Genomic DNA, 23,526 nt, shown 5'->3' on the forward strand with positions numbered 1-23,526 from the left:
GAAACCAACCTCTGTTAGCCGAAAAGAAACATTTCTTTTCTCGAGTCCCCTCACTCACCCAGGGATGCCCCTAGGTGACATGCGTCATCATTGGGGCCATCCCAAGCATCTACTGCTTCTGACGTGCTGCGACTTGCGGAGTTACGTAGGAGCACATATTTTGTGAGGATATGTGTAGTGCTGTGTAGGGGGAGTGGTGTAAGTGATATTTAAAAATGTTACCTAACTAGTGAGCCAAAGTTTTATTCCTGCTCCCAGTTGGCAAGGATAAAAAGGGGTTAATAAAAGGGAAAAATAACCGTTATGTAATTATAATCCCTAGTATTGTGTTGACATGTTTCGAGGTATCCCCTAAACCTCTTCTTCAGGACAACAAAGGTATCAGCCCCTGGTGTACCACTGCGTGCAGGACCTATAGTTAAGTGAAAATAAAGACAATGAATGCACTCCTAGTGTGTGAGCATTTCGAAAAATACATACGGTTGATTCTGAACACGTAGTATTTAGTTTATGGCCAAATTGCGCCTCATGGTCTGTCTGGGTGGAGGGGCCTGTAGAACCTGTGCTCAGCAACCCTCCCTCAATACGACTTACTCGTTCCCAGATGCGGTCCGCTGGCCTTCGTGGTGTTATTCTGTCTGCCTGTGAGCAGCCTCTTAGATCTCATTAAACTATGTAAAACATATAAACAAGTTAAATTAAAAGCTATTACAATTTGTTTAATTTTTAGGTCTCGCTGAGTTAGCGCGCAGGCGCTGCTCGGAGAGACATTTAGTAGATGAGATTTCAAAGTGCTGCTGGCTGGCGACAAGCTTGCGTTCACGCGAGTGTGCACGCGCGCAGCCGGCAGCTTTCAGCACCCGAGGCGCCATCTGGAGCTTTCACTTTTTCTGCCGTCGCGTGCGCACCCCTGCTTTCACTTTTGCCGTCCCACTCGCATGTTTGCCAGCGCGCACCCCTGCTTTTATGTTTTTCGCACGATCACTTTCCTTTTGCTTGTTACTATTGAGTGCATGTTTAACTTGCTGCTTTCATCTCCAACTGTTATTAACCCATTACAATATGGAGCCTGTTTTAATATGTACCTTGTGCGACACTACAGTTCCGTTTCTATTTATTTACACATAATTGGCCACTCTGATACTGTTCCTTTTGTAAGCCAGAATCATTCAGATCGCGGTCTGCCACAGACTTGTCACTTGTATTTTAATGGGTTGGATAATATCAACATTTCTTATTACAGCGCTCGGATGCACTGATGGTGTCAGGTGTAACTTGACCAGTGATTACGCAGGTTCGTCTTTATAGCCATAGACAAAGGACTCGAAATAGACCCGATTGTATTAGTGATTGAAGGGAACTCTTCCTATGGCAGCTGCTATGGTGCTCTTTGAAATTGACAATTTTAATGCTATATTAAGTGCATTTGTGAGGATAGCACTTTCAACCCGTTTGTAGATTCCTTTCGTTCTCAATTCATTGCTTTCAGGTTTTTTGGCCCAATTAGTGCGGTTTAAATTAACGAAGACTACAACTCCCAGAACTCAGTAGGTTGTTGAAGGAAAGTCCAGACTGGAAAATGTCTCATCCGGTAACTTTTCTATTTGGGAAGCCTAGTTGTTGTGTGCAAAATCCTTGGCGATATTCTGAACTTGTCAGCATGTTGTGTGCTTGGAGAAGTGTGGCTCAATGATTAGAGCGGCAGACCCTGATGCAGAGGTCTAGCCCGGGACCAGGGTTCAATTCCCCGCCTCGGCGGGTCTTGGGCTCAAAAATTCCATGGACCTGATAATTGTCGCCTCAGTGCCATTCCAATCATGGAGTCCCACTCTGCAACTCTGGGCAATAGCTTGCTTAATCTCCACAACGGCCCCCACAACGCTAAGGATGCCTGGCCTCCACCTTGGGGGTGCCCAGGAGTGGACGCCTCACAGGGAAAGCCAGGATGGGTTCCACAGCGGTATTCATACAAGCGCCTTGAGACCCTTGTGGTTGAGTAGTGCGCTATACAAGTATCCATTTACATTTACATTACATTTACATTACATTTACTATGTATGTAGCTCTAGCCTGTGGCATCGAGGTCTGAGGCGGGCAAATTCTGCAGTTTCGCAGTAAAACATGTCACGTCGAGCTGTAGAAATTGCCATACCATTAACAGTGTTTAGTAGGGTTGCATGTCTGAATATCGTTAACAAAAATAATGCTTACATAGCCCTATCGTTTACAAAATATACCGTCATTGAAGATTTTCTACATTTAACTCCAGTGCGGAGATGTTTTTATAAATAATGTTTAGGACACACCATTTTTGTAAGGCGATATCTATTTCACTATATTCTGCTACCATACAGGTTGGGTATGGAATTGCTGGTGAGCAGAACTTCCTTCCTTTGGCAAGGACCTGAAGCCCTTTGTATTTGCAATTGTATTTACTTGAGGAACAATGTGTGTGTTATATGCCCCGTGGCTTATGTAGGCGTTGTGCGTGAGGACTGGAGTTGTCCTCTTTCTTATTTTTGTCACTGCACAATATTCTTTGTCGGGTGATTTTTATTTCACAATATTCTGTTGCCATGCCAAATGGGAGTATTGTAATGCTGTTACGAAGAGTTTCCTTCCTTTGGCATTTGGAGGGAGAATATGTGTGTGTGTGTGATATGATCGAAAGAAGTGAGAAATAGCACAATTGTGCATAGGAGACACTGCCATGCAGCTTCTTCATGCAATCTGTCAGGCAATTGGTCATGCAAGTGTGCATGGAGGCATTTACTGCCGCATGATACTGTAACATAGGTGTAATGGTTGAGCTCTGCCGAGTAGAGAATTAAGGGCTTTATCCATAGTTTGGGGACTCTGGCACAAATGTGGACTATGGCCCGTCCACCGTTTTAACAGTGCATTTTGATCAATGGCACTTGCAATATGGTGGATGGGATTATCTGTCATGTTTTGACAGAGTATTCTCAACCTCCAAACTCTAAATACGGCCCATAATTCCTACAAGTCACAGGCAGTTTAGCTACTTCTAGGGTAATAAGATATTTAAAAAAAACAACATGGATTTGCAATTCAAAAGACCTCACATTTGCGAGAGTTTGTTATTGGCATTGTAAATGACAATGCCTTTTATTTATGTGTTTTCAAAACCAACACATATGTAAAAGGCTCCGTTATTTATAATGCCAATAGCTCAAACTCTCGCAAATGCGAGACCACTTTCATAGTGGCTGCACCCCTTTCTTTAGACGCTGCTTGCCATATTCAGATTACAGTGAGCCATGTCTAAAGAAAGGGGCGTGTCCACCATTAAAGTGAAAGCATGTCATGGGGCACCTTTGCCCCCCAAAAAACCATTTGTTGTTTTTTTTTTCCGTAAAAGCGCCCCATGCCGTACTTTCACTTTAATGGGGTGCATGCCCCTTTCTTTAGAAGAGGCTTGCTGTAACCTTGATATGGCAGCAGTGTCTAAAAAAAGGGATGCAGCCACTATGAAAGTGGTCTCATCCGCTGAACATGTAGGATGCAAACTCGCGTATTCTATCCACGACAACGTCAGGAGACTTGATTGGCCAAGGTTCAGGAATCTCATGTTTTTTTGACTCCGGATTGTCCTGTCCTACCATATTTTTTATTGTTGGTGTGGGGTTAAACCCGGATCGTACCATTAGGTCCACGGCACTGGATCCAGGACAACTGACAGGGACTGCATTCGGTCTCACACTAGATCCACAGGCTGTGGTAGCTCTGTACTAATATGCACAGAGAACTAGTAAACAAGCACTGGCATAGCCAATAGGTCTTGCTTTTGGGACCTTAGAAGTATTTAGTTATGGAGCACAATATCCTTGGTGCAACAACATCAGCTGTTGCATGGCTAAACACTTATAAGGTGCCAAAGGCGGGAACCTATTGGCTATGGCAATGCTTGTTTAGTGTTCCCAGACGGTAGACAGAGGGGAAAGAGATTGTTTCTTTAGCTATCGTTAGTGCAGCAGGTGCAGTGGCTCCGGGGTTCAGGAGTGTAAGGCCCCCTGCACCCCAGTTACGGCAGTCTTTTACTACCCAGGCGGGTGGCAGGGGACATGTTGGTATCGTTTGTCCAGGGCACCTTTTCTGTCATTACAAATATTCAAATATTCCAATCCTGACACATTTTGCACACTAATCTTGTAAATGGCTGGACCTCAGCAAAGACCTTAAAGTCGTAGCACTGAAGGGAGCGTGAACAGAAGTGTGGCTCAGTCTGAAACTTGAAGTGTGCAAACGCTATGCTGCGCCGCTTCTATGCAAGATATCTGAACCATTGTCACAAAATGTGTCACATGCATCTGATGGAAGGAGTTTGTCATTGAAACTCAGCATTTCCCTTAATCACAAACCCGCAGCAAGCCTATACATACGAGGAGCAAATCTCTGCACCTCTATGATATGAAAATACTTTGGAATAAACATACACTGCACCTAATTGGTGTTGCTCATCATTTCTTAAGTGTGGCACCTTTGGTACGGATGGAAAAGTTTCTCTTTTTTTAATGTCTCTTCGAAAACTGCACAACCCCAAGTGCAAATTCAGCTTTTACCTCCTCCTTGCAATAAGTTTGCAGTAATGTAGGGGTGTCCAGCATAGGCCCACGAGGTTTGCATTCAAACCAGATCTGGAGCATATCCATAGAAGATAACTTTCTATACAGTGAATGTAAATGGGAGGTATTTACATAGTTAATGAATATCCTCAAAATATGGCATGGATATGATATTTTTGGCTTGACGTGTTAATGCAAATTTCCTACAGATTGCTTAGGGTGACCACGTAACTTAAGGTCATTAATGGCACCGTTTCCAGTGCTGGACATTGGTGTGATCGCATAATGCATTCAGGGTGTTGTGACTTTTTTTCCGTTCAACTAATTAAACTTGCACACCCTAAATCACTGATTTGCAGGTGAATAGTTTGTGACTGGACATATGGGGCTTGATTCATAAATATAAAATTATAGTTTTGGGTAAGTTTACGTTTTTTGGTATTCACAAACTATGACTTAATAGTAAGTTTAATACTGCGGAGAGTCCGAAGTTGGGTCGGAGAACTCCGCAAATAAAAGAGAGAGGGCGTGTCTATCTTTTAAAAGGTGGAACTTTCCACCCCAACTGCGGAGTGGTAAACTTACTATAAACTCGTCGTTTGTGAATACCAAAAAAACCCAAAAAAGTTGCACTAAAGTGTAAGTTTACCTTTATGATTCAGGCCCATGATCTGTCACAGCATAACATGACATAAGAACACATAATCTGGAGTGCGGTGCGGTTATTTTAAGGGCCAAACGTTGCTTTTATAGTCAATTAAATACAAGTGTAATTTAACTTTCCGATGCTTGAACCTGAATCCATTTTTTTCCTTTCAGCTCAGAATGTTTGATTCCAATAACGACGGGAAGCTGGGCTTGACAGAACTCGCCAGGTAGGATTCGCTCTGGCCTCACACAAGGTCTTTGCAGGTTGCGGCCAGTGTAAGGTCCCTCTAATCCCCTCCTTTCTCAAACACCCTTTCCCTTGTTCTGTGACTGCTGCCAGACCCTGGTCATATGATATCGACCTCATGTTTGCTGCCGCAGATTTAAGGATTTCTCATGGCTCTGAACTGACCCTGACACAAGAAACGGTCAATCCTGGTTCATCCGCGCAGGGTTATTACCGTAATCCAATCCAACTGTGTAGGAGTGAGCAGGTGGCAAGCATGGAGTTAGAATCTTGAAGCCTGTGCATTACAAGCGAAGGAACCAGATGTTAGAGTTCGGGAAAGAATGGAGTTCTACCTCCACAGATACGATCATATATATTATTAACCCTGTATAATGGAATGCATTTAAGACGTGGCAGTCTTTAATTTTGTTACGTAACCTCGCCCACATGGTTTTTGGGTTATATTCATTGACTGAAGACAGAGCATGATTGGTTTTTTTAACTTATAGTTTTACATAGTGCTGTTCAGGTAGGGAGGCGAGAAAGTATAGATGTTTAAGTACAGCCTAGACAACAGGGCGTGTTTCAGTGAGAGCTCAGGCATGCACGCGCAGGAGGGTCGAGGCCAGAGGGGAGAGTTATTAGCAAAGAATGAGGTGATATAAGTACTGTGCAGACCTGAACAAGGGCATGCCAGGGTTAAAAAATCATCTTCACAGAAAAACACTGAAGTGCAAAAAAGATGGAGACTCTAAGGCAATAGAGCACAACAGAAAAGAAACTGTGAGTGCAATAAAGAGTGAGGGGAGGGAAAGACCAGGGAAAGGAGGGACTTTACAAAAGAGCCACAGAGAGTATGAGGTATGTCACTGCAGGTTCAGCGCTAGGGGCAATAAGGAGGAGAGTTGATGGGTGGTCAGTACCTATTTGAGTCATTTATAAATGTCAGGTTTGATGGAGTCAAGTGAAGGTCACGTGGGAGCCGAGGGCAGGGCTATAGGCTGTGGGCATTTGATGAGAAGGGACTGAAGCGAGATCTGCTACTCCAACAACCAGGGATTTCAACTTGCAGTTTCTACTCTTCTTATTTCTTTCCCTCCATTTGAATATTTTTCAACCATTTCTCGTTAAAGAATGATATCCTTAATTTGGAATACTGTGTCTGAATCACCAACACTCGAATGCTTCTTAAATAATTTATAAATGTCAGGTTTGATGGAGTCAAGTGAAGGTCACGTGGGAGCCGAGGGCAGGGCTATAGGCTGTGGGCATTTGATGAGAAGGGACTGAAGCGAGATCTGCTACTCCAACAACCAGGGATTTCAACTTGCAGTTTCTACTCTTCTTATTTCTTTCCCTCCATTTGAATATTTTTCAACCATTTCTCGTTAAAGAATTACATCCTTAATTTGGAATACTGTGTCTGAATCACCAACACTCGAATGCTTCTTAAATAATTGAAACTTATGAATAAACCGCCTGAGCCCTGGCTTACTCCTGAAATATCTTAATAGCGTAGGTCAGTGCGTTGGAAATGGTGCTTTGACCTACGCAATGAAGATATTGCAGAGTGTAGTTCAAAACATGGTGCAGAACAAATAAAGTTCTATTAATCTCTAGGGTATCCTATCATTCAAGCCATTATAAAATATGTAGGCATTTGTGCCAAGCTTCCTACAACTATCTTCTATCGCGGCTGCAAAATAACTAAAGCACCCCTCGCTCAACCATTGCACAGAATTGGGTAAATGCTTGACTGGTGGCCCGGAAAATAGGATTTTACTAGGGAAGGTGGCAACTGGTTCACCTTACTCTGCAGTGAAGTAGTTTTGGACTATCTAACCGATTTTCAAAGCTGGCAAAATGGCTTATTGATATAACACTGACCGCTTGCATGAGCGGTGCTCTCGAGGTCAAAAGGTCAAATCCATGCAAAGCCGACTGAGAATTTACCCTTCTGGGATTTGTAAATTGAATGCCTTCTGTTTGATAGAGATAAAAAGTTAATATTTACAGCACTTAGAAAGAGCAGTCATGTGGTGTGAAGTGCTGTAAAAATCAAGTTATTGTTTTTATTATTATATGAAGATGAATATTCAATTAGTCCTAGTGGGACTTGAAGATCATAAAAAAACATTCTATATGACAAGAACAAACAGTGAAACCTGGTCTGACAACACATTTGCATTGAACCGTTTACCACAAACGAATGGCATTCATTGGGTATTGAAACCAGCCTGGTGAATGTTCTTCTCAATCAAAACGTCTAAGCTCAGTTTCGTCCTCTCACCCCTACCTCGTGGCCTTTCTTTGTTTCTGCCCTTCCTGAACAATCCATTTTCTTTTCACGGGGGGTTCCCTCCATGCAACCCCTTTTTGTTTCCTTGTCCTTGTTTTTCCTCCCGCACAGTATCTAAACACCACTTCTCACATTACTTCTCAACCAGTCTGGAAATCATATACTGTTCCACTGAATTCAGGGGTCTGAAGTTCTTTTTGACTCTAAAATGTTCTAAGCGCACAAAGACCATGTGTTACAGGCACTGCATGTCCCATCATGCCAAGCACTTTCTCGCCACGTTGGTGTCACCCCCATCCCAGCGGTGCTGCAGGCATTTTCAGTGAGCCCTGGCGGCGTTGTTGACATACTTGTGCTGCGCTGGAGGGTCACAGAGGAGGCCTGCTGGGGCCCCGGAGCAGGGGCAGGTGGCAGTGTAACACGGTCTTGGCTGACCCCATCTTAAGCAGCTGCTTCCACCTCCTCCTCCCTCCACTCCTGAGTTCTCCCCGGCCCACTATGGCCACCATTGCCCTCCCGGACTCACACTGCGAGGGCCGGAGTGGTTCGTTCGCGGCCTCAGGGCCCTGGGGCCCCTGACTGTGCGGTTGAGCCGGCGGCAGCTGCGCTGCTTCTTATTTCAATTACTGGTTCCTTCTGCTTTTTCAGCAGCCTGCAATTCTAAATACAAACAGGCATCACTGGTGTCTGGTTATACACCGCTATTGAAATGCACCACCAAAGGCTCTTCAGGTGCAAAGCTAGGATAGGACGAGCGAAAGGAGACAGGTTGTCATAGGAAGGAGACAGTTAACTAACCATCCCGTGGCACCAAGTAGACCGTAGCCAGGCGCGTAGCTAGGGGGGGGCGGTGGGGGCGGTCCGCCCCAGGCGGCACTATTTTTAGGGCGGCAGCCGCGCGGGCGCGGCACTTGTTGCCCGTTTACGGCGGCCTTTATAATTTATTTGGGGACACTGACACTACTGTTACAGTAGTGTCAGTCAGTGTCCCCAAATAAATTATAAAGGCCGCCGCAACGGGCAACAAGTGCCGCGCGCGCGGCCCTGTTTGAAATGTAAGCGCATGCGCACCGCCCGCCACCACCTAGCATAGGCCCGTGACGTCGCAGGACACGAGCTTCTGCAAGGTTGACAGCAATCCGGGCGGAGGTGGTGGCAGGCCGACGGAGCTGCAGGCAGAGAGAAGATAGATAGGTACAGGCATGCAACACCCATTGGACTCGCAGGGCTTCAGCCCCCCCCCCCGTCGTGTGTGGCAGCCCGGGATGAGACACCTTCCCGGGCAGACACACAGCCGCGCCCGAGCACTTCACAGGTCTTTTAAAGACCATTTGCATATTAATGAGGCCTCGCTGTTGTTTCACCCCTTCTAAGAGCCCCTGCAGCTCCACTCTGCCTATTGCTTAAAGTTCAGCCCCCCCCCGAAATTTTTGCTCAGCCCCCCCCCCCGAAATCTTTGCTCAGCCCCCCCCCCCCCCCCGAAATTTGGCTCTAGTTGCGCCTCTGGATAGATACAATACAAATCTGCGAGTCTAGGCTCGAAGCAGTTAATTGTTCGGGGACGTGGACTACAGCCAGGCAGGGCAGAGACCAGAGGACCGTCCACGGCACTTTTTGAGAACGCCGGGCGCAAGTAAGTGATTTTAAATGAAGGGGAGAGGATGTGGTCCCTCGGCCGGCCTAAACTGCCGCCTTTGGTGCTGGAAACGAGAGTTCGAGCCTCGAGGTCACCACACCAGGTGCTGGCTTCCTGGCGGCGCCGTGTTTGAAAGTTTTATTATGCTTTTGAAGCACCTGCTGCAGCGTTTCTCCCCCCCCCCCCTCCCCATTCCCCCCAATTACCAGGCCTTACATAAATGTCACCGTGTGATTAATTACCTTCCTGGTGAGAGATCAGCATTTTGTATAGTTGAGGTTTTGATTTAGGTGAAGTTAGTGCAGAGGGTTAATATTCCTGCTGCAAAGAACATGTACCACGTAGATTACAGAGTGCGTATGATGCAAACAGATCAGCAGGTTACTGCTATCAAAAGAGACATCCTTTTGTTACTTGCAATTTATAACTTAAAGTCCTAATATAGTATAGTGAGCTATTAACTTTCATCCTGGAACTGCATACAGACTGCAGAGTATACATTATTATAACATTAATTAATGTTGCAAAAAGGGTTAATTTGGCTTGAAATCGATTCTTATTATTAAAGAAAACTCCCAACTACGCGGTTTCATTTTCGCCTCGGAGTTTGTGCTTCTCCACACCAAGCACTCTTAAACTATACTGCCTATCAGTATGGATGACATGTGACTCCTACACTTTTAGTCCTTTGGCTTATGTAACATTTCCTATACACTGATTTACACGCGTATGATTGATTGTCTCTGTGTAATGTGTGTGTGATGCAAAGTGCTCGGACACCCTACACTGGTATGAGTGGCGCTATAACTAATTCAGTGCATCTGAGAGAGTGTGGTTATGGAGACTTGGTCACTGTTAAAGGGTGCTAGCGAGAGATACCTGTGGTGGTGGAGGTGGTCATTGGGGGGGCGCCAACAAACGTCGCACAGGGCGCCACCAGTACTTAAGCCGGCCCTGGCTCTAATACCTTCGGGTCGAGTTTGCGCTATATAAATATGCAAAAAAAAAAAAATGTCAAAGTACACAAGTTTTGTGAGTTCTGCTATAAGCACAGTTGCTCCAATGTGCTTCCGTGTTCACACTCCACTGAGTGGGGGTGAAGGAGGGTGTGTTTGTGATATGTTTATAGCTTCTTTAGTTTCTTGAATTAAACTTGCCATGGGTTTATGGTGAGCCTGTGTGTCAGTGTTCAGCTGTGATATCTAGCAACCATATGCATGACGTTACACATTCTGCAGTAAACATATGGTAGGTGCATAACATCTTGAAATAGTTTTTCACGTGTGATGCACTGGACAGTCCATGAACTGATTGGCTACAGACCGCCACTGTTTCACAGCCTAGCTAATGCATGCAGTAGATGACCCGAGGCCTGGTGATTGCGTGCGAGTGAGCAGGTGATAGTGTGCGAGCAGGTGATTGCTTGGAAGTGAGATCACAGAGAGCCATCACTGGGTCTGATCTGTGGAAGTTCTGCATGCTTTCACAGATACACAGCACCAAGTGACAATGGCTGTCTCTTCAAAGCACCAGCCATAGTCTGTGCCTACCTGCTCCACAGGGTTGTACGTGATTTCATAGAAAAACGGTTAAATGCCACATAAACTGACTGTTGGAAACTTTCGGGATGAACTGCATTTACCATTTCATAGAAACCGATGAATAGATTTAGCATGCTTATTGTTTAAGGTGTAAATCAAACCCTTCAGGATGTCATGATTGCAAAAAAAATCACAATATCAACACTTTTGTAAAAATGCCTCGCATTTTACAAAAGTGCCTGTGAAATTTTGATAATGCTTAAACTTTTGCCCTCCCACTGCCCACTCGTGAGGTTGGATCACTGCATTTCTAAAATGTTTTAGTGGCGCAGGCCCTGCGTCTTCTGCAGCAAAGCAACTCTTTCTCTCCTCTTCAGCGCGAATATCCAAAATCAGCCTTACCCCAGCTAATTTAGCAGCAGAAGTAGGCTCCAGCCCCTGAAGGTGGGGCTAATATGTGCGTTCTCTCTCTTTAGTAATATAAAACCTGCGGGACTGTGAAACTGAATAGCTCCTCCGCACTTCTTTCTGGACTGATTAGTTATGTTTCAAAATGTGCACACACTGCACTACGATGCCGAAGGAGTGGGTGGAGGAGTGGTAATACGTCAGCAGCCAGCAAGAAGGCCCAGCAAGTTAAGACCTCTAGTTTTACCTGCAGGTCAGAAGTTTGAATCGCAGTAAAGTGGATCTTAGCCTTTCATCCTTTCAAGGTTGATAACCAGAGCACTCTGTGAGTAATTATAGAATATGGTATTTAATTTGGAAAAAAATCCAATTTACTTTTATTGTAGTAATGCTTCAGGTGCCAATAACTCTTATTTATTTGAAGTTTTTGAAAAGTGCTCTTACAATTGTCCTTTCTCACATACATTCTCCATGTATCCAAGGCTGACATTCAGTTCTCCAGTGTGCAGCATTGAAGTAACAATTACCATGCAGCACTGTACCCTGCCTTCTCATCACACCTCATTCCACCCTGGCCCACTCCTTCCTGTCCCACCCTATACCACAACTCTACCCTGTCCCATCAAACCAAACCCCCACCATGCCCATCTCACCCCTTTCCCTCACATCTCATTTCTTCCCTCACATCTCACCCCACCCCATCCCATTTGCATCAAATCCTACCTCACCATCTTCTCAATCCATCCCATCTGAACGCTACAAGATCAAACCCCAACCCCACCTACCCTCTCCTCATCTCATCACATCACCTCGCATCATAGCCCATCCCAAAGACCACCCCATCCCTTTTACTTTCCCATCCCCTATCCCATTGCATTCCATCCCACCACTCTCCCATCTCTTTCCATCCACGTACATTCCATCCATTACACTTCAGTCACCATTGCATCTCCCTTCCCCACCCTCCCTTTTCCCATTTCATCCCATCTTCTCACGCCCCATCTCACTCACCTGATTCCAGGGGCGTAGCTAAGAGGGGGGCGGTCCGCCCCAGGCGGCACTATGTTTGGGGTGGCGGTCGCGCAGCACTGGTGGCCCGTTGCGGCGGCCTTTATAATTTATTTGGGGAATCTGACACTACTGTTACAGTAGTGTCAGTGTCCCCAAATAAATTATAAAGGCCACTGCAATGGGCCACCAGTGCCACGCGCGCGGCCCTGTTTGAAGTACGAGCGCTTGCGCACTGCCACCTGCTGCTTGCAACTGCTACCTGCAGCGTACGCACGCCGCCACCACCACCTAGCATAGGCCCGTGACGTCGCACGAGCTTCTGCAAGGTTGACTGCACGCTGGGCGGAGGCGTCCGAGTTCATTGTGCGCGCCGCCTGGGGTCTGGTCCGGGTCGGGACACAAAATAGTGCTTTCGCTTCCTGTGGACGGCACTGTGCAGAGGAGCTTGGGGTGCCTAGGCTTGGGGTCTCCTGGTGCTTGCGAGGACGAGACAATTAAACCTGGAGCACTGTTTGTGGAATGTAGCGTGAGGGGAGCTTCATTCAGGTAAGCCCCGGCGCAGTTCTTGTCTATTAGGTTCCTCTTGTGAGAGAAATGGGGACAGAGACAGGGAACGTTTATCCTTGCACACTTCGTTACTTTTTAATATAATTATGTGAAATGGTGACAGGCTGTGCCCTTACAGCCCTAGATGATGCAGACTTGATACATACAACAGTGTATTCCTGGTGTACCTACATAGAAGTTTGATTCAAACTGTTTGAACGTCAATATTCAAGCTTAATTTGGGAAATTTTCAAAAAAAATAATGGAAACACAATTGTAAGCAGCTAAATATAAAAAAAATTGACAAGGACAGTCATTTTGATTTCTTTTGTTTTTTTAAGTGGAACGGTCTCTTAAAGCTTCGCTAATTCACACACAGCATAGGGACAGTATGGACAGCTGGTATTCACACACAGCATGGGGACAGTATGGACGGCTGGTATGCAACGTTTCCAAACACACAGAGAAGAGGTTTAGCATGCGCAGCAGCAGTTCTGTTATGTTGACCTGCCAGATATGGTTCAGAGTCAGCCAATTACTTGGCCTCGGCACTTTATGCAGACATCCGTCTGCGTTTGTGATTCATCCGTCAGAGGTTTTCCAGTAGAGGAACTGAATCACATTAATGTGGGTGGCTGGCTTGGAAGACATTGGTTATCCTCATAGAGCTGTTCTATAAAGGGAGTGGGGGGGGGAGGAGAGACTCTTGACACTTTCCAGCCTAACCTGTGTTAATGTTGAGTGTGTTTGGGGGTTCTGCATGGTGGTTCACAGTGGAGGTTAGGGCCTTGAATCCTTCCCCCTAATTAGTGTCAGCTATGGTAGTGTTGTTTGAAAGTAATGCCATGTGCCCTTCTAAATGACACAGGTGGTTGATGTAAGAGTCATTCTAGTGCAATATTTGTGGATTTTATGTTTCTCCTTTGGTATGCATTGTTCCTCATCTAGGTTCAAATTCAAACATTCCACCCTAGGTTCTTATTTGCCTGTATCCTTGTAGTTGGAACTGGCCTGTCTCTTGCTTTCAATGTTTCTGTTGTCTTGTTCTAGCCTTCCATTTCTACTCTGCCTGATGTTTCCCAGCCTAAAGCTGCTCAATATTAAGGTCTCTCTGTCTCCAAGGCCTATCTATTGCGTCTCCCGGTTCCTTTGTTTTACCTGTCCCACTAAAGTATGAGAGGCTCTCTTTTTCCAAACGCCATCCTGAAAGCATTAGTTCCCGAACCCCTCTTGTTCACTGGTTCCCTGTTCCCTAGTTGCTTAGACACCGTGCAGACAGATTGTCAGAAGGACAATCGCCTATTCAGGGATAGCTCAGCTGCTATTAAGGCATAGCTTTGCTCCCTGTAACTTGTTTGGGAATGCTCTGTTGTCTGGTGAGAGTAGCTCTGCTGACAAAAAACTTAAAGGATAGATTTTCTGTTTGTACTGAGTAAGAAATTAACCAGAAGAGCAAGGGATTGATCAGATGAATGGTACTAATCAGCTGCCTTTGACATGTGATGATAGCTGTGGTCACTGTGGCACGTAAGTAGTACTTTTGCTATCTGTGACATATGAGTGATACTTGTACTATAAGCGCTGAGTGTGGAATAAGTCTTCATCTGAGCTAGTGGTGGCTGTGCTGTTAGCGCCAGTTAGACATGTGGGCTATTGCACCTGTCTCTGGGTAAATGTCAGTCTGTACCCTGCCCTTATGTTGATGTCTTCTTGTAATTCTCCTCAGGAAACAGCAGGGATAAACTGACCTCTCTGCTTCCATTCTCTCATTGATACATTTACCTGCGAGCACAGGCAAGCCTTTCTACTCTCTCTTCCTAAATAATGCATTCATCTGTAGAGCCTAGAGTTCTAGAGAGAGTTGAATGTTGTGTGAGCTATTTACCTTAAGCATTTTGGCTTGTGAGAGGAAAGGAACACAAAAGATTGAGATACAAGATACAAGAGAAGAACCTGGTATTCTCTGATCCCAGGGCACCAGGGCCTAGGTTACGAGAGCTCCAGTTGTGATCGCAGGTTGCCAGTGTGATTGCTCCAGTTAGTCAGCAGTTGTCTAGGCGCATCCAGGTCTGTGTCCACTAAGGTTATGAACCTTTTGAAATGCGTAAGGGATCTGATGAAGGGCTTTATTCCTGGATGTCTGTGAGTAGAGCGATACCAGTAGTAGCAAGCTACCACTGTCCAATGATTGAGCCGTGGACATTTTGAAACACACATGCGTAAAAGCACACATAACTTACTTCATATTCGGACTTCTTTTAAGTGGTTATTTTTCTCCAGACCTTGGTTCTGCCATGCCTACATTCGGGTCTGGGAGGCAGCTGAAGACGTGTGTTACAGGGACGTGTGTTACACAGCCTTGGCGTTCCATACTAGACACGTTATAATGAGTTTACTGTTTTTGCTGACTTTTAACACTGTTGGTTACCATGAAAGTAATGTGAAAACAAAACCGCAGAAAAATGTAATGTTTCTTGTTTCTTCTGATTATTCACGGAGTCCCTGGATAGGGTTGAACATATTCCCATGGCCCCCACAGCTGTGTTTAAGGATTGTGATGACAATGTGTCTCCACTCCCTGTATTTTAGCTTTGGGCCCCCTGAGTAGGCTGTGCACCATGTGTGTGCTGAGGCTGCTCTGAAAGAGAGAGGCACTATTACAAGCTGGCTTTGGGTCCCAGGGAGTTGGTTGCTGCTGCTTAGAAGTAATGACAGGGCGTGATCCCTGGTTGTTGCCTTTAGGCCACCAGAGCGGGCTTTGTATCTGGTCTGTGTTGGCAAGGTTGTGGAGCTGACTGACCCCTTTGTGCTGAGTTTAGTTCTAAGGGCACACAGTGAGTCATTCCCTGTGAATAATTAATTTGCTGTTTTTGAAAGATAAAGAATTACAGGCTTCGACACTGTTAAGTTGGCTCTGGGTCCTCAGAGCACATCACGTTTGTGCACGTCCCCACTGCTTTAATGGGGGGGGACCATGATGTTTGGTCATTTATTGTCAGCTGTAAATGACGGATCCCCGAACAGTGTCATGTATGTGCATGTTTACATTGTGCTGAGGTGATTACCAGGTAATCGTTCACGCAGCTTTCTGATAGATGTCGCATGTGGTTTTTCTGAGTCCCCAGATAGATCATGCAGTCTGTGTGTCCTCCTTTGTACTGCCAGTCACTGGTGTATTCAACTGTGTAGCCCTGGACCGTGTCATGTATGTGCATGTAACTTGCATGATCGAGGTAACTATTAGCGGCGATGCTACGTGTCTCTCGGACCTCTTTCAAGTGCGTGCTGTCCTTTCTCCCCCCCCCCAACCCCCCCCCCCCCCCGCACCGGGGCGGCAATCTGAGGGATAGCCCCGGGCGCCACAAGCTCTAGCTACGCCACTGACCGTAGCTGATATCTATGGGACTGTTCGGTGTCGATGTCACCACTGCGCAATCACGCGTCGTTCAGTACGACCGCAGAGACCCTCTAGACAAGGCTGGGGGGACTCGAAGGATTCCAACCTTTGCCTCCGGATGACGCAGGTAGGAGCATGCCCTTCATGTGTAAACAGTCCAAACGTAGCGCTTGATTCAATCCTTATGTATCCAGGCAGAATGCTGGCCTTGGCTGAAAGCTGAGCTGTGTCCGATCTCTAATCCCAGCTCGTGACACAACACAGGAAGTGGCCTTTCACCACCAGGATTACAGATAAGACATGCAGGCAAACCGACTGCACTTATAAAGGGCAAAATGGTGAGCCTCGAGTGGTGTGTTTTTCATATCATGTTCTTTCAAAACAGCAGACTGTGTGGCCATGTGTTGGAAATGTTTTCATTTTGGTGGTTGCTTCAGAGCAAGGCTGCACCAGATAGATCAATTGCAAACGATGCTATGTGGAGAGAACTAGTGTGAAAGGTCCTCGGCAGAGGTGCAAGTCTCTTCTCCCAGCCGGACACAGTGCTAAAACATGCCTAGGACTGGGAAGAATATTCTAGTCGCATTGTCTGTGGAGAATGCCAGATTTATCCACCACTGAGTGCGGGAAGGTCGTTCTGTACACAGTTAAAAGTTGTGAAGTCGCTTTGGGATCGTGGTCAAAATTTTCTCTAGTACTTTTAAAATGTTCAGAAGGTCTGTTTGCAAAACGTTGCATGCAGGCCTGGAGACACTCAGAAAGCATTCCATACAATTCCAACACCATACATGTTTAACACATCTTCAGTGTCTGACCAGTGAGTGTTGTCAGTGTATTTATCCTTGTGGGTGTTATTAGTCAAGTATGTAAAGACACCGTCTGCGCCATCGTTTCAATGAAGTAACATTTTCACTAGAGAGTGTGTTTTACAGAGCAGACAACCTGACACAGTACTATAATGTGAAGATTTCTCAGTCTAGATAATAACTCCACTCACGTATTGAATGTTTGTAGTTAGAAGTGCCCCCAGCACGCAAGACACCTTTTCCCAAAAAGTATAGCTTAGGTGGGTATGAGACAGCTTTTTGTTTATGTTTTTTTTCTCGTTCCATTCCCCTTCTCGACTGCCACTTGACTTTTGTTACAGCCCTGAAGAAGCTATAGGCAACCTCTATCGAGCAACGGAGGTGTTGGCTATGATCCTACCTTTGATCAATAAGTCCTCTATGGTCATAGATACTAGGTAGCTTTTCAACAGAGCTATTAAACAGCTAAAATCACCCACCAGGACCTAAGATTCATACACAATGGCAGATATCTTCTCCCAAATCTGATTTAAAGAACTTGGAGACTATCACGGTCAAGTCATATTAAGAATCAAACACAGCAGTGCTCTATTTAACGGCTTTACTAAAACCTGCATTGCACAAGTAAAAGAAGTTCTTAACACAGAAGCCACACTCTTCTCAAAAACTAGAAAAGTCAGCCACATTAAATCAGTTCTGGCATCACAGAACTGGCTACTATTACAGACAGTGAAGCGGCTGGTATACTGTTCCCCACTGGCTATGGCAGACTCTCAGTTGGGACTGAATTTAGTCACTGGAGCATGCGCTCATATGAGCAAGTTCCCTCACCCACCCGAAGGTGGCATGCTTCTTCATTGGGCTTGCTCGTCGTTGGGCTGGCGCTGCAATGTATTAAATGTAATCAATATATAACTAAACTCCGCAACATACCACTCCAGCACACAAAATGCCATTCCACATAATCACACTCTATGACACACAATCCTACTCCACATAATTCCAGTACACTCAATAACACATAATTACTATCCACGTTTCCACTACACACCCGGCCACATAATTCCACTACACAAATCCACACCACACCACACAATTCCCAAACTAACAATTCCAATCCAACCTACACAATTCCACTCCACACCACATACATCCACTCCAATTGAAAACACATGGGTCAAAGACTACTCTAACTCTCAAAAATGCTTGACCAATTTGCATTACAAATGCTTGCTTCTTTTTACATTCGGGCTCCTCAAGGCCACTCTTTACTTTTTTGTGCTTGACTATTCCCTCCCCTGCCCACTCTTCATGTTACTCCACCCCAGCTCGTCTGCTGCTTCCCATGTCCCATCTTGTACCGCTCAGATTTTTTCTTCTACCCCACCTACTTTGCTACCCACCCACTTGTACGTGCTAACCTTGCTTACCCCTTCTGTTGCTCCTCTGCCCTTCCCATCTTTTTTTGAAAGTTATTATGCATTTTTTCAGAGGGCCCAGCAGCTGCAGTTTCTTAAGGGGCGGTTTATTTTCTTGAAACAGTATATTAAAAGTTAAAAAAACAAACCTGGCGCTGCAGTGCCAGGAGGCTTACGTGTGCATGTGTGGTGAGGGGTATACATCATCACACTGGGGCAGCAATGCTGGCACTTTTGTTTCTGCAGATACTGTTCAACATCGGCAACAGCAGTTTTATTTCTTTTTGCCGATGACTTACATCATCGGCAACAAGCACTTGCAAAGTCAAAAGATCATCCTTTGATACATTGGCCCGAACTAGCCTATACATAACCTTGCAGCCCTCACGCCTGGTCACCACTTGCTCTTCGAGGATCTTTAACCTAAGACTGCATGAATGGAGCAACATATTTGTGACATCATGGAGTAAGGACCTCACTGAGCGATGCTAAGAGGTTCCCTCTTATAGCAGGAAGTAATCTTGATTCATGATTGCGTGGTTTCATGCAAAGCAGAGTCTAGTAGCATATAGCACTGTACCAAGGATTCCAATCAGCAGAAACAGAAACCTCAGAGTCTCCTCCAGTTCACGAAAACACCACAACATTCGTGGCAAGTGGCAGAAAACCACATGCAAAGGTGAACAATGAGCGTATTACAAAGGACAAAGTGGATTACTTCCAGCAACCAAGCAACACTAGATTGGCAGATCGATATATACAGTTGTAAGATTTCTGTATTCACCTTTTATAACAAGTTACTAACATGCTTCCTTTAATTTAAAACACCCACTAGACAGAGTAACGCACTCAAATTTAAGTGGATGAAAAACCATTTGCATGGAAGACATTACTGTCTGTAAATCAACCAGCGCCTGGGCATTCACGTGCGATCCCCACACCAATAAGGAATTGTAGTTAACTAGCATTGTTTTGTATGTTTGAGCAAACAGGGTAAATCCTCTCGGTCAAGCAGGCTTGTACATTTGTTTTGGTACACTGTTTTTTAAAGATTCATGGCTGTTAATATATTTATTTTCATGTTCACTCTTAAGGTTACTACCAGTGCAAGAAAACTTCCTTCTTAAATTTCAGGTATGTGCCCATATATTGTCACTGAAAATCTGAAGTCTAGTAAATGAGTATTTTGTTTGTGACACATTAGGGCATTTGACTGTTCGAACTGAAACGCCAAGCCACAGTAATGTGAGTACTCATATAAAATGCAATGATATGTTTGCGATGTCACCGCCATGCGTTGTGTAGCCCATGTCACCTGCAGTCATCCTCTATTGGATCAGGAAACCATTTGAGGGAAGTAGACTTTGTCAAACCTCTACTCCTCTACCACAACCCTGAATACCTTTGAATCATCCAGAATTCAATCAATCAACCAGGTGTTTGTATAGCGCTTTCGGGAGGAGCAAAGGTATCTGGTGGGTGTCTAAACCCAAACAAGATGGAATATATCTTCATCGCTAATAATATCAAACTAGCTGATAACCTAGATATGGGTCTCCAGTTTGAAGTTAGAGGGATTCACACCAATGCGATTGCTCCATTGGTTCCCATATATCAATCCATGTACACTCAATTATTTTGAATATCAGAAAAGTTCACTGAGTTTACTGTAAAATGTATTTTTATTTATTGTGTTTCAATTGGTGTTTCACTGTTTGTGGCTAATATTAGAGAGGCATTGGAAATAATTGAGTGTACATGGCAACCCGTGCATGAATCGCAATTTATATCCGGCTTCAAGATTGCTGTTGTGTAGTAACTTTTGTACCTGGTAAAAGTATGTTGTTTGTGTTTACATGATAATGATATAAAAAAGATGAGCAATATGGCGTACAATGTCGTGAGCAAGGCTGTTTCGTGGGCGCAATGCATGGACATTGTTCCCTGTTATATTTTTTATAAATATACTGCAATGTACAACTTCCATGAGGTCCTGTTCTTCCTTAGGATGTGAGGAGGAGATTGGGCACTTTAGGCCACTGACTGAGTACCGACAGCGAACTGGAGCACGCGGACATGACACAAGCCAACAAGGAGAAATATAAATATACATATACACACATATACACGCACACATATATATAATCTTTATAAACTAGAAATGTGTGCACAAAAATGCCAAAAGTAAACCTGTGGTAAAGACATGAGATTCAGTTCTCATTCAGGGGAGGTTTGCTGATATCTTCCAGAGATTGGGGCTGGTGGAAAAGTTATCCTCATGCTGAGTCAATCTTTTAGGGATACCTTCAAACTTTTCTCATCTGAACACTAAAGGTAGTATGTCAAGTAATGATTCCAGGAGAATGTCACTGGCCACCGCCCAAGTGTTGCTTTCAGTAAGCACTCATGGCACTTACAGGGATCGGCTGTTGTTGAGTAAAGTGTGGCAGAACAGTCCCAAAAAGTAATCTTAGTTACTGCACAGTTGTAACTGCCAGTCTTTGCAAAAAGAAAAAAAGGAAAGCTCAACAGAAAAAAAACACCTTTTTGCCAGATTTTGCACAGAGGGACCTGCAAATTTGTACACTCGGTTATTAACACATAATTGGGGTAATTCTTCAAAAAGATCCCAGGAAGTAAGCATTGGTCTTACTAAGCTCGGAGCAGGTGGTCAGATAAGGTGTCAGATCTCCACATTGCAGATTCTCCCTGTAACTATTTATTTCTCAGTAGACATTCAGGGTCCCTCTAGTAATTCCCGTAAACTCTTCTGCACCCTGAAGTTATGGGTACCCCTGTTATTGGTAAATGTGGGGTCAAGTTAATGCACCAAACTTTGGGCACTCATGATTGACCCATAGAGGACTGCCTCTAACAGGTCCACAAGTGCCTTTGCAGCCAAGAAGATCTTTGATTAAGTGCTGCTAGCAAATCCCCACATATAAGCTAAGATCCAGTATTTGGCTTCCCTGCCATTTCCTATCCCCACAGCATTACAGTCATATCTGGTGATTTTGAAGTGATGTAGTAGTCGGACAAGGTGGCAGATCTCCAGTAACCAATTAATAAAGAACAATGCAGCCAAATGCAAAGGTATCGACACCAACAGAGGTTGTAAAATTGCGGCCCTCTTCTTCTTTTTTTTTTTTTTTTTTTTTTTTTTGAAACCGTTTATTACAATCTCGAATATATACAGGTATGGGCCTACAACCTTCCGGCCGGCCGCTAAAGTGACAGCAATTAGTGACATATATACAATAAGGCACTTGGCGTTACAGAGACGCTAGCAGGAGGTATCAACAACGTGGGCCACATGACTCTGAGCCCACAATACGGTTTCGTTTTATACAACACTAACAACATAAAACCACACCCGCAAGGCAACCCGAGAACAAGAGTGACAACATAGGCTCCTCAAATGGGGGGACCCCAACCCTACACTAAAATCGAAGGAGGGGAAGGGAAATAGGTCCGGGACTGGGAAAACACTGTGCCCGGGATTGGGGGAGGGGGTCATCTAGGGGGACGGAGCTGGTGAAGCGGGAGGCAACAATGGCGGCTCGCAAATACCCCCGCGGTAGGCGTTCCAGGGGCCCCACACCTTCAGCCACGCCCCAGGCTTACCCCGCGCCACATACACCACTTTCTCTCGGAACATGCACCAATCCATGTGTTCTTTCCAGGCCGACACTGCCGGGGGCCTCTGGGATCCCCACAGTTGAGCGATGTCACGTTTAGCGATCATATAACCCAGCGTCACCCATCGCGTCTGTGGAACCGAGTAGTCGGTTGGTTCCCACACATTCAGCAGGCATCTCCTTGCTTCAGGCACCAGCACGACATGCATGACCGCTCGCAGGACCTCATGCACACCACGCCAGAATCGCTCCACCCTCGGACATTCCCACAGAATATGTAAAAAAGTCGCCAATGCACCGCACCCACGCCTACACAGTCCATCCTCGGCATAGCCCATACGCAGAAGCCCTGGCCCCGTCATGTACACCCGGTGAAGTATCTTAAGCTGGACGAAGCGAAGGCGAGCCGGGATGGCCACCTCCTTCGGGGAGGCCACCGCGGAAATCCAGTCCTCGTCGTCCAGCTCCAACCCATCGGCAACCCAAGCCTCGCGGAGCCCAGTCAGTAAGCCCGAGCGGTCATTAATCAACTTCTTGTAGATGAGGGAGATCGTGCTGTCCGGAACGTGGCCATCTAGCACTCTATCCTCCAATGGGGAGGATTCCGGGATGGCGGCCACGTCTGGGAAGACTGAACCCAGAGCGTGACGGACCTGCAGGTATCGAAAGTATTCACTGCCCTGCAGCTGAAACTCCGCCTGCAGTGTCTCAAATGTTTTGAATCCTCCCCTCGTCCAGAGGTCCCCCACTGTACTAATGCCTATCGTGTCCCACCTATCGAAGCCCCTCGAGGTCCATAGAGAGCCCAACCTCTCAGACGCATACAACGGTGACGCCCGGGTCAAACGGTCCTTCCATCCCATAGCTGCATTGGCCGCGTGCCATACTCGCACCATGACACGCGTGGGTCCCGTAAGGCGGGAATCGGGCAAGCTAGTGTAGAGCGCTCGATTATAATCGCCACCGGGCAGGAGCATCTTGTCCATTTCAAATGCCGGGTTTAAGGCGGGCCCGTAAAGGCCATGATTAATTGCAGCTAATTGGGAGGCCCAGTAATACCGCTTAATATCCGGGAGGGCAATCCCTCCGTTATACCACGGGAGCGTCAACTTTGCCAGGGCTATACGCGGCCTCCCGTCCCAGAACAGGCGGCGCTGCAAACTCTCCACCTCACGGAAGTAACGCGCCGGGACCAGATCCATCGAGTTCTGGAGAGCATACAAAAAGCGCGGCAAGGACATCATCTTGAACAATGCCGCCCGGCCGAGCGGTGAGAGCGGCAAGCGCCGCCAGCGCGCGACGTCCTCCTTCAAGCGCTGGAGGGGGGGAAGCAAATTCCGCTCGTAGCGGGCCACCGGGTCCA

At 45.8% G+C, this 23,526-nt stretch overlaps 1 protein-coding gene across 1 annotated transcript in view; it reads left to right on the forward strand.

Moving 5' to 3' along the window:
• The window catches only part of CALB1 (calbindin 1), a 191,518-nt gene that overhangs the window by 151,254 nt on the left and 16,738 nt on the right, over positions 1-23,526 (forward strand). Inside the window, exons 7-8 of the mRNA XM_085605305.1 lie at positions 5,406-5,461; positions 19,620-19,659. Coding sequence (XP_085461431.1) covers positions 5,406-5,461; positions 19,620-19,659 — 96 coding nt within the window. The remainder of the gene's footprint in view (positions 1-5,405; positions 5,462-19,619; positions 19,660-23,526) is intronic.

This window comes from Triturus cristatus, chromosome 5_1 (genome assembly GCF_964204655.1).
Source record: "Triturus cristatus chromosome 5_1, aTriCri1.1, whole genome shotgun sequence".
Classification (NCBI taxonomy): domain Eukaryota; kingdom Metazoa; phylum Chordata; class Amphibia; order Caudata; family Salamandridae; genus Triturus; species Triturus cristatus.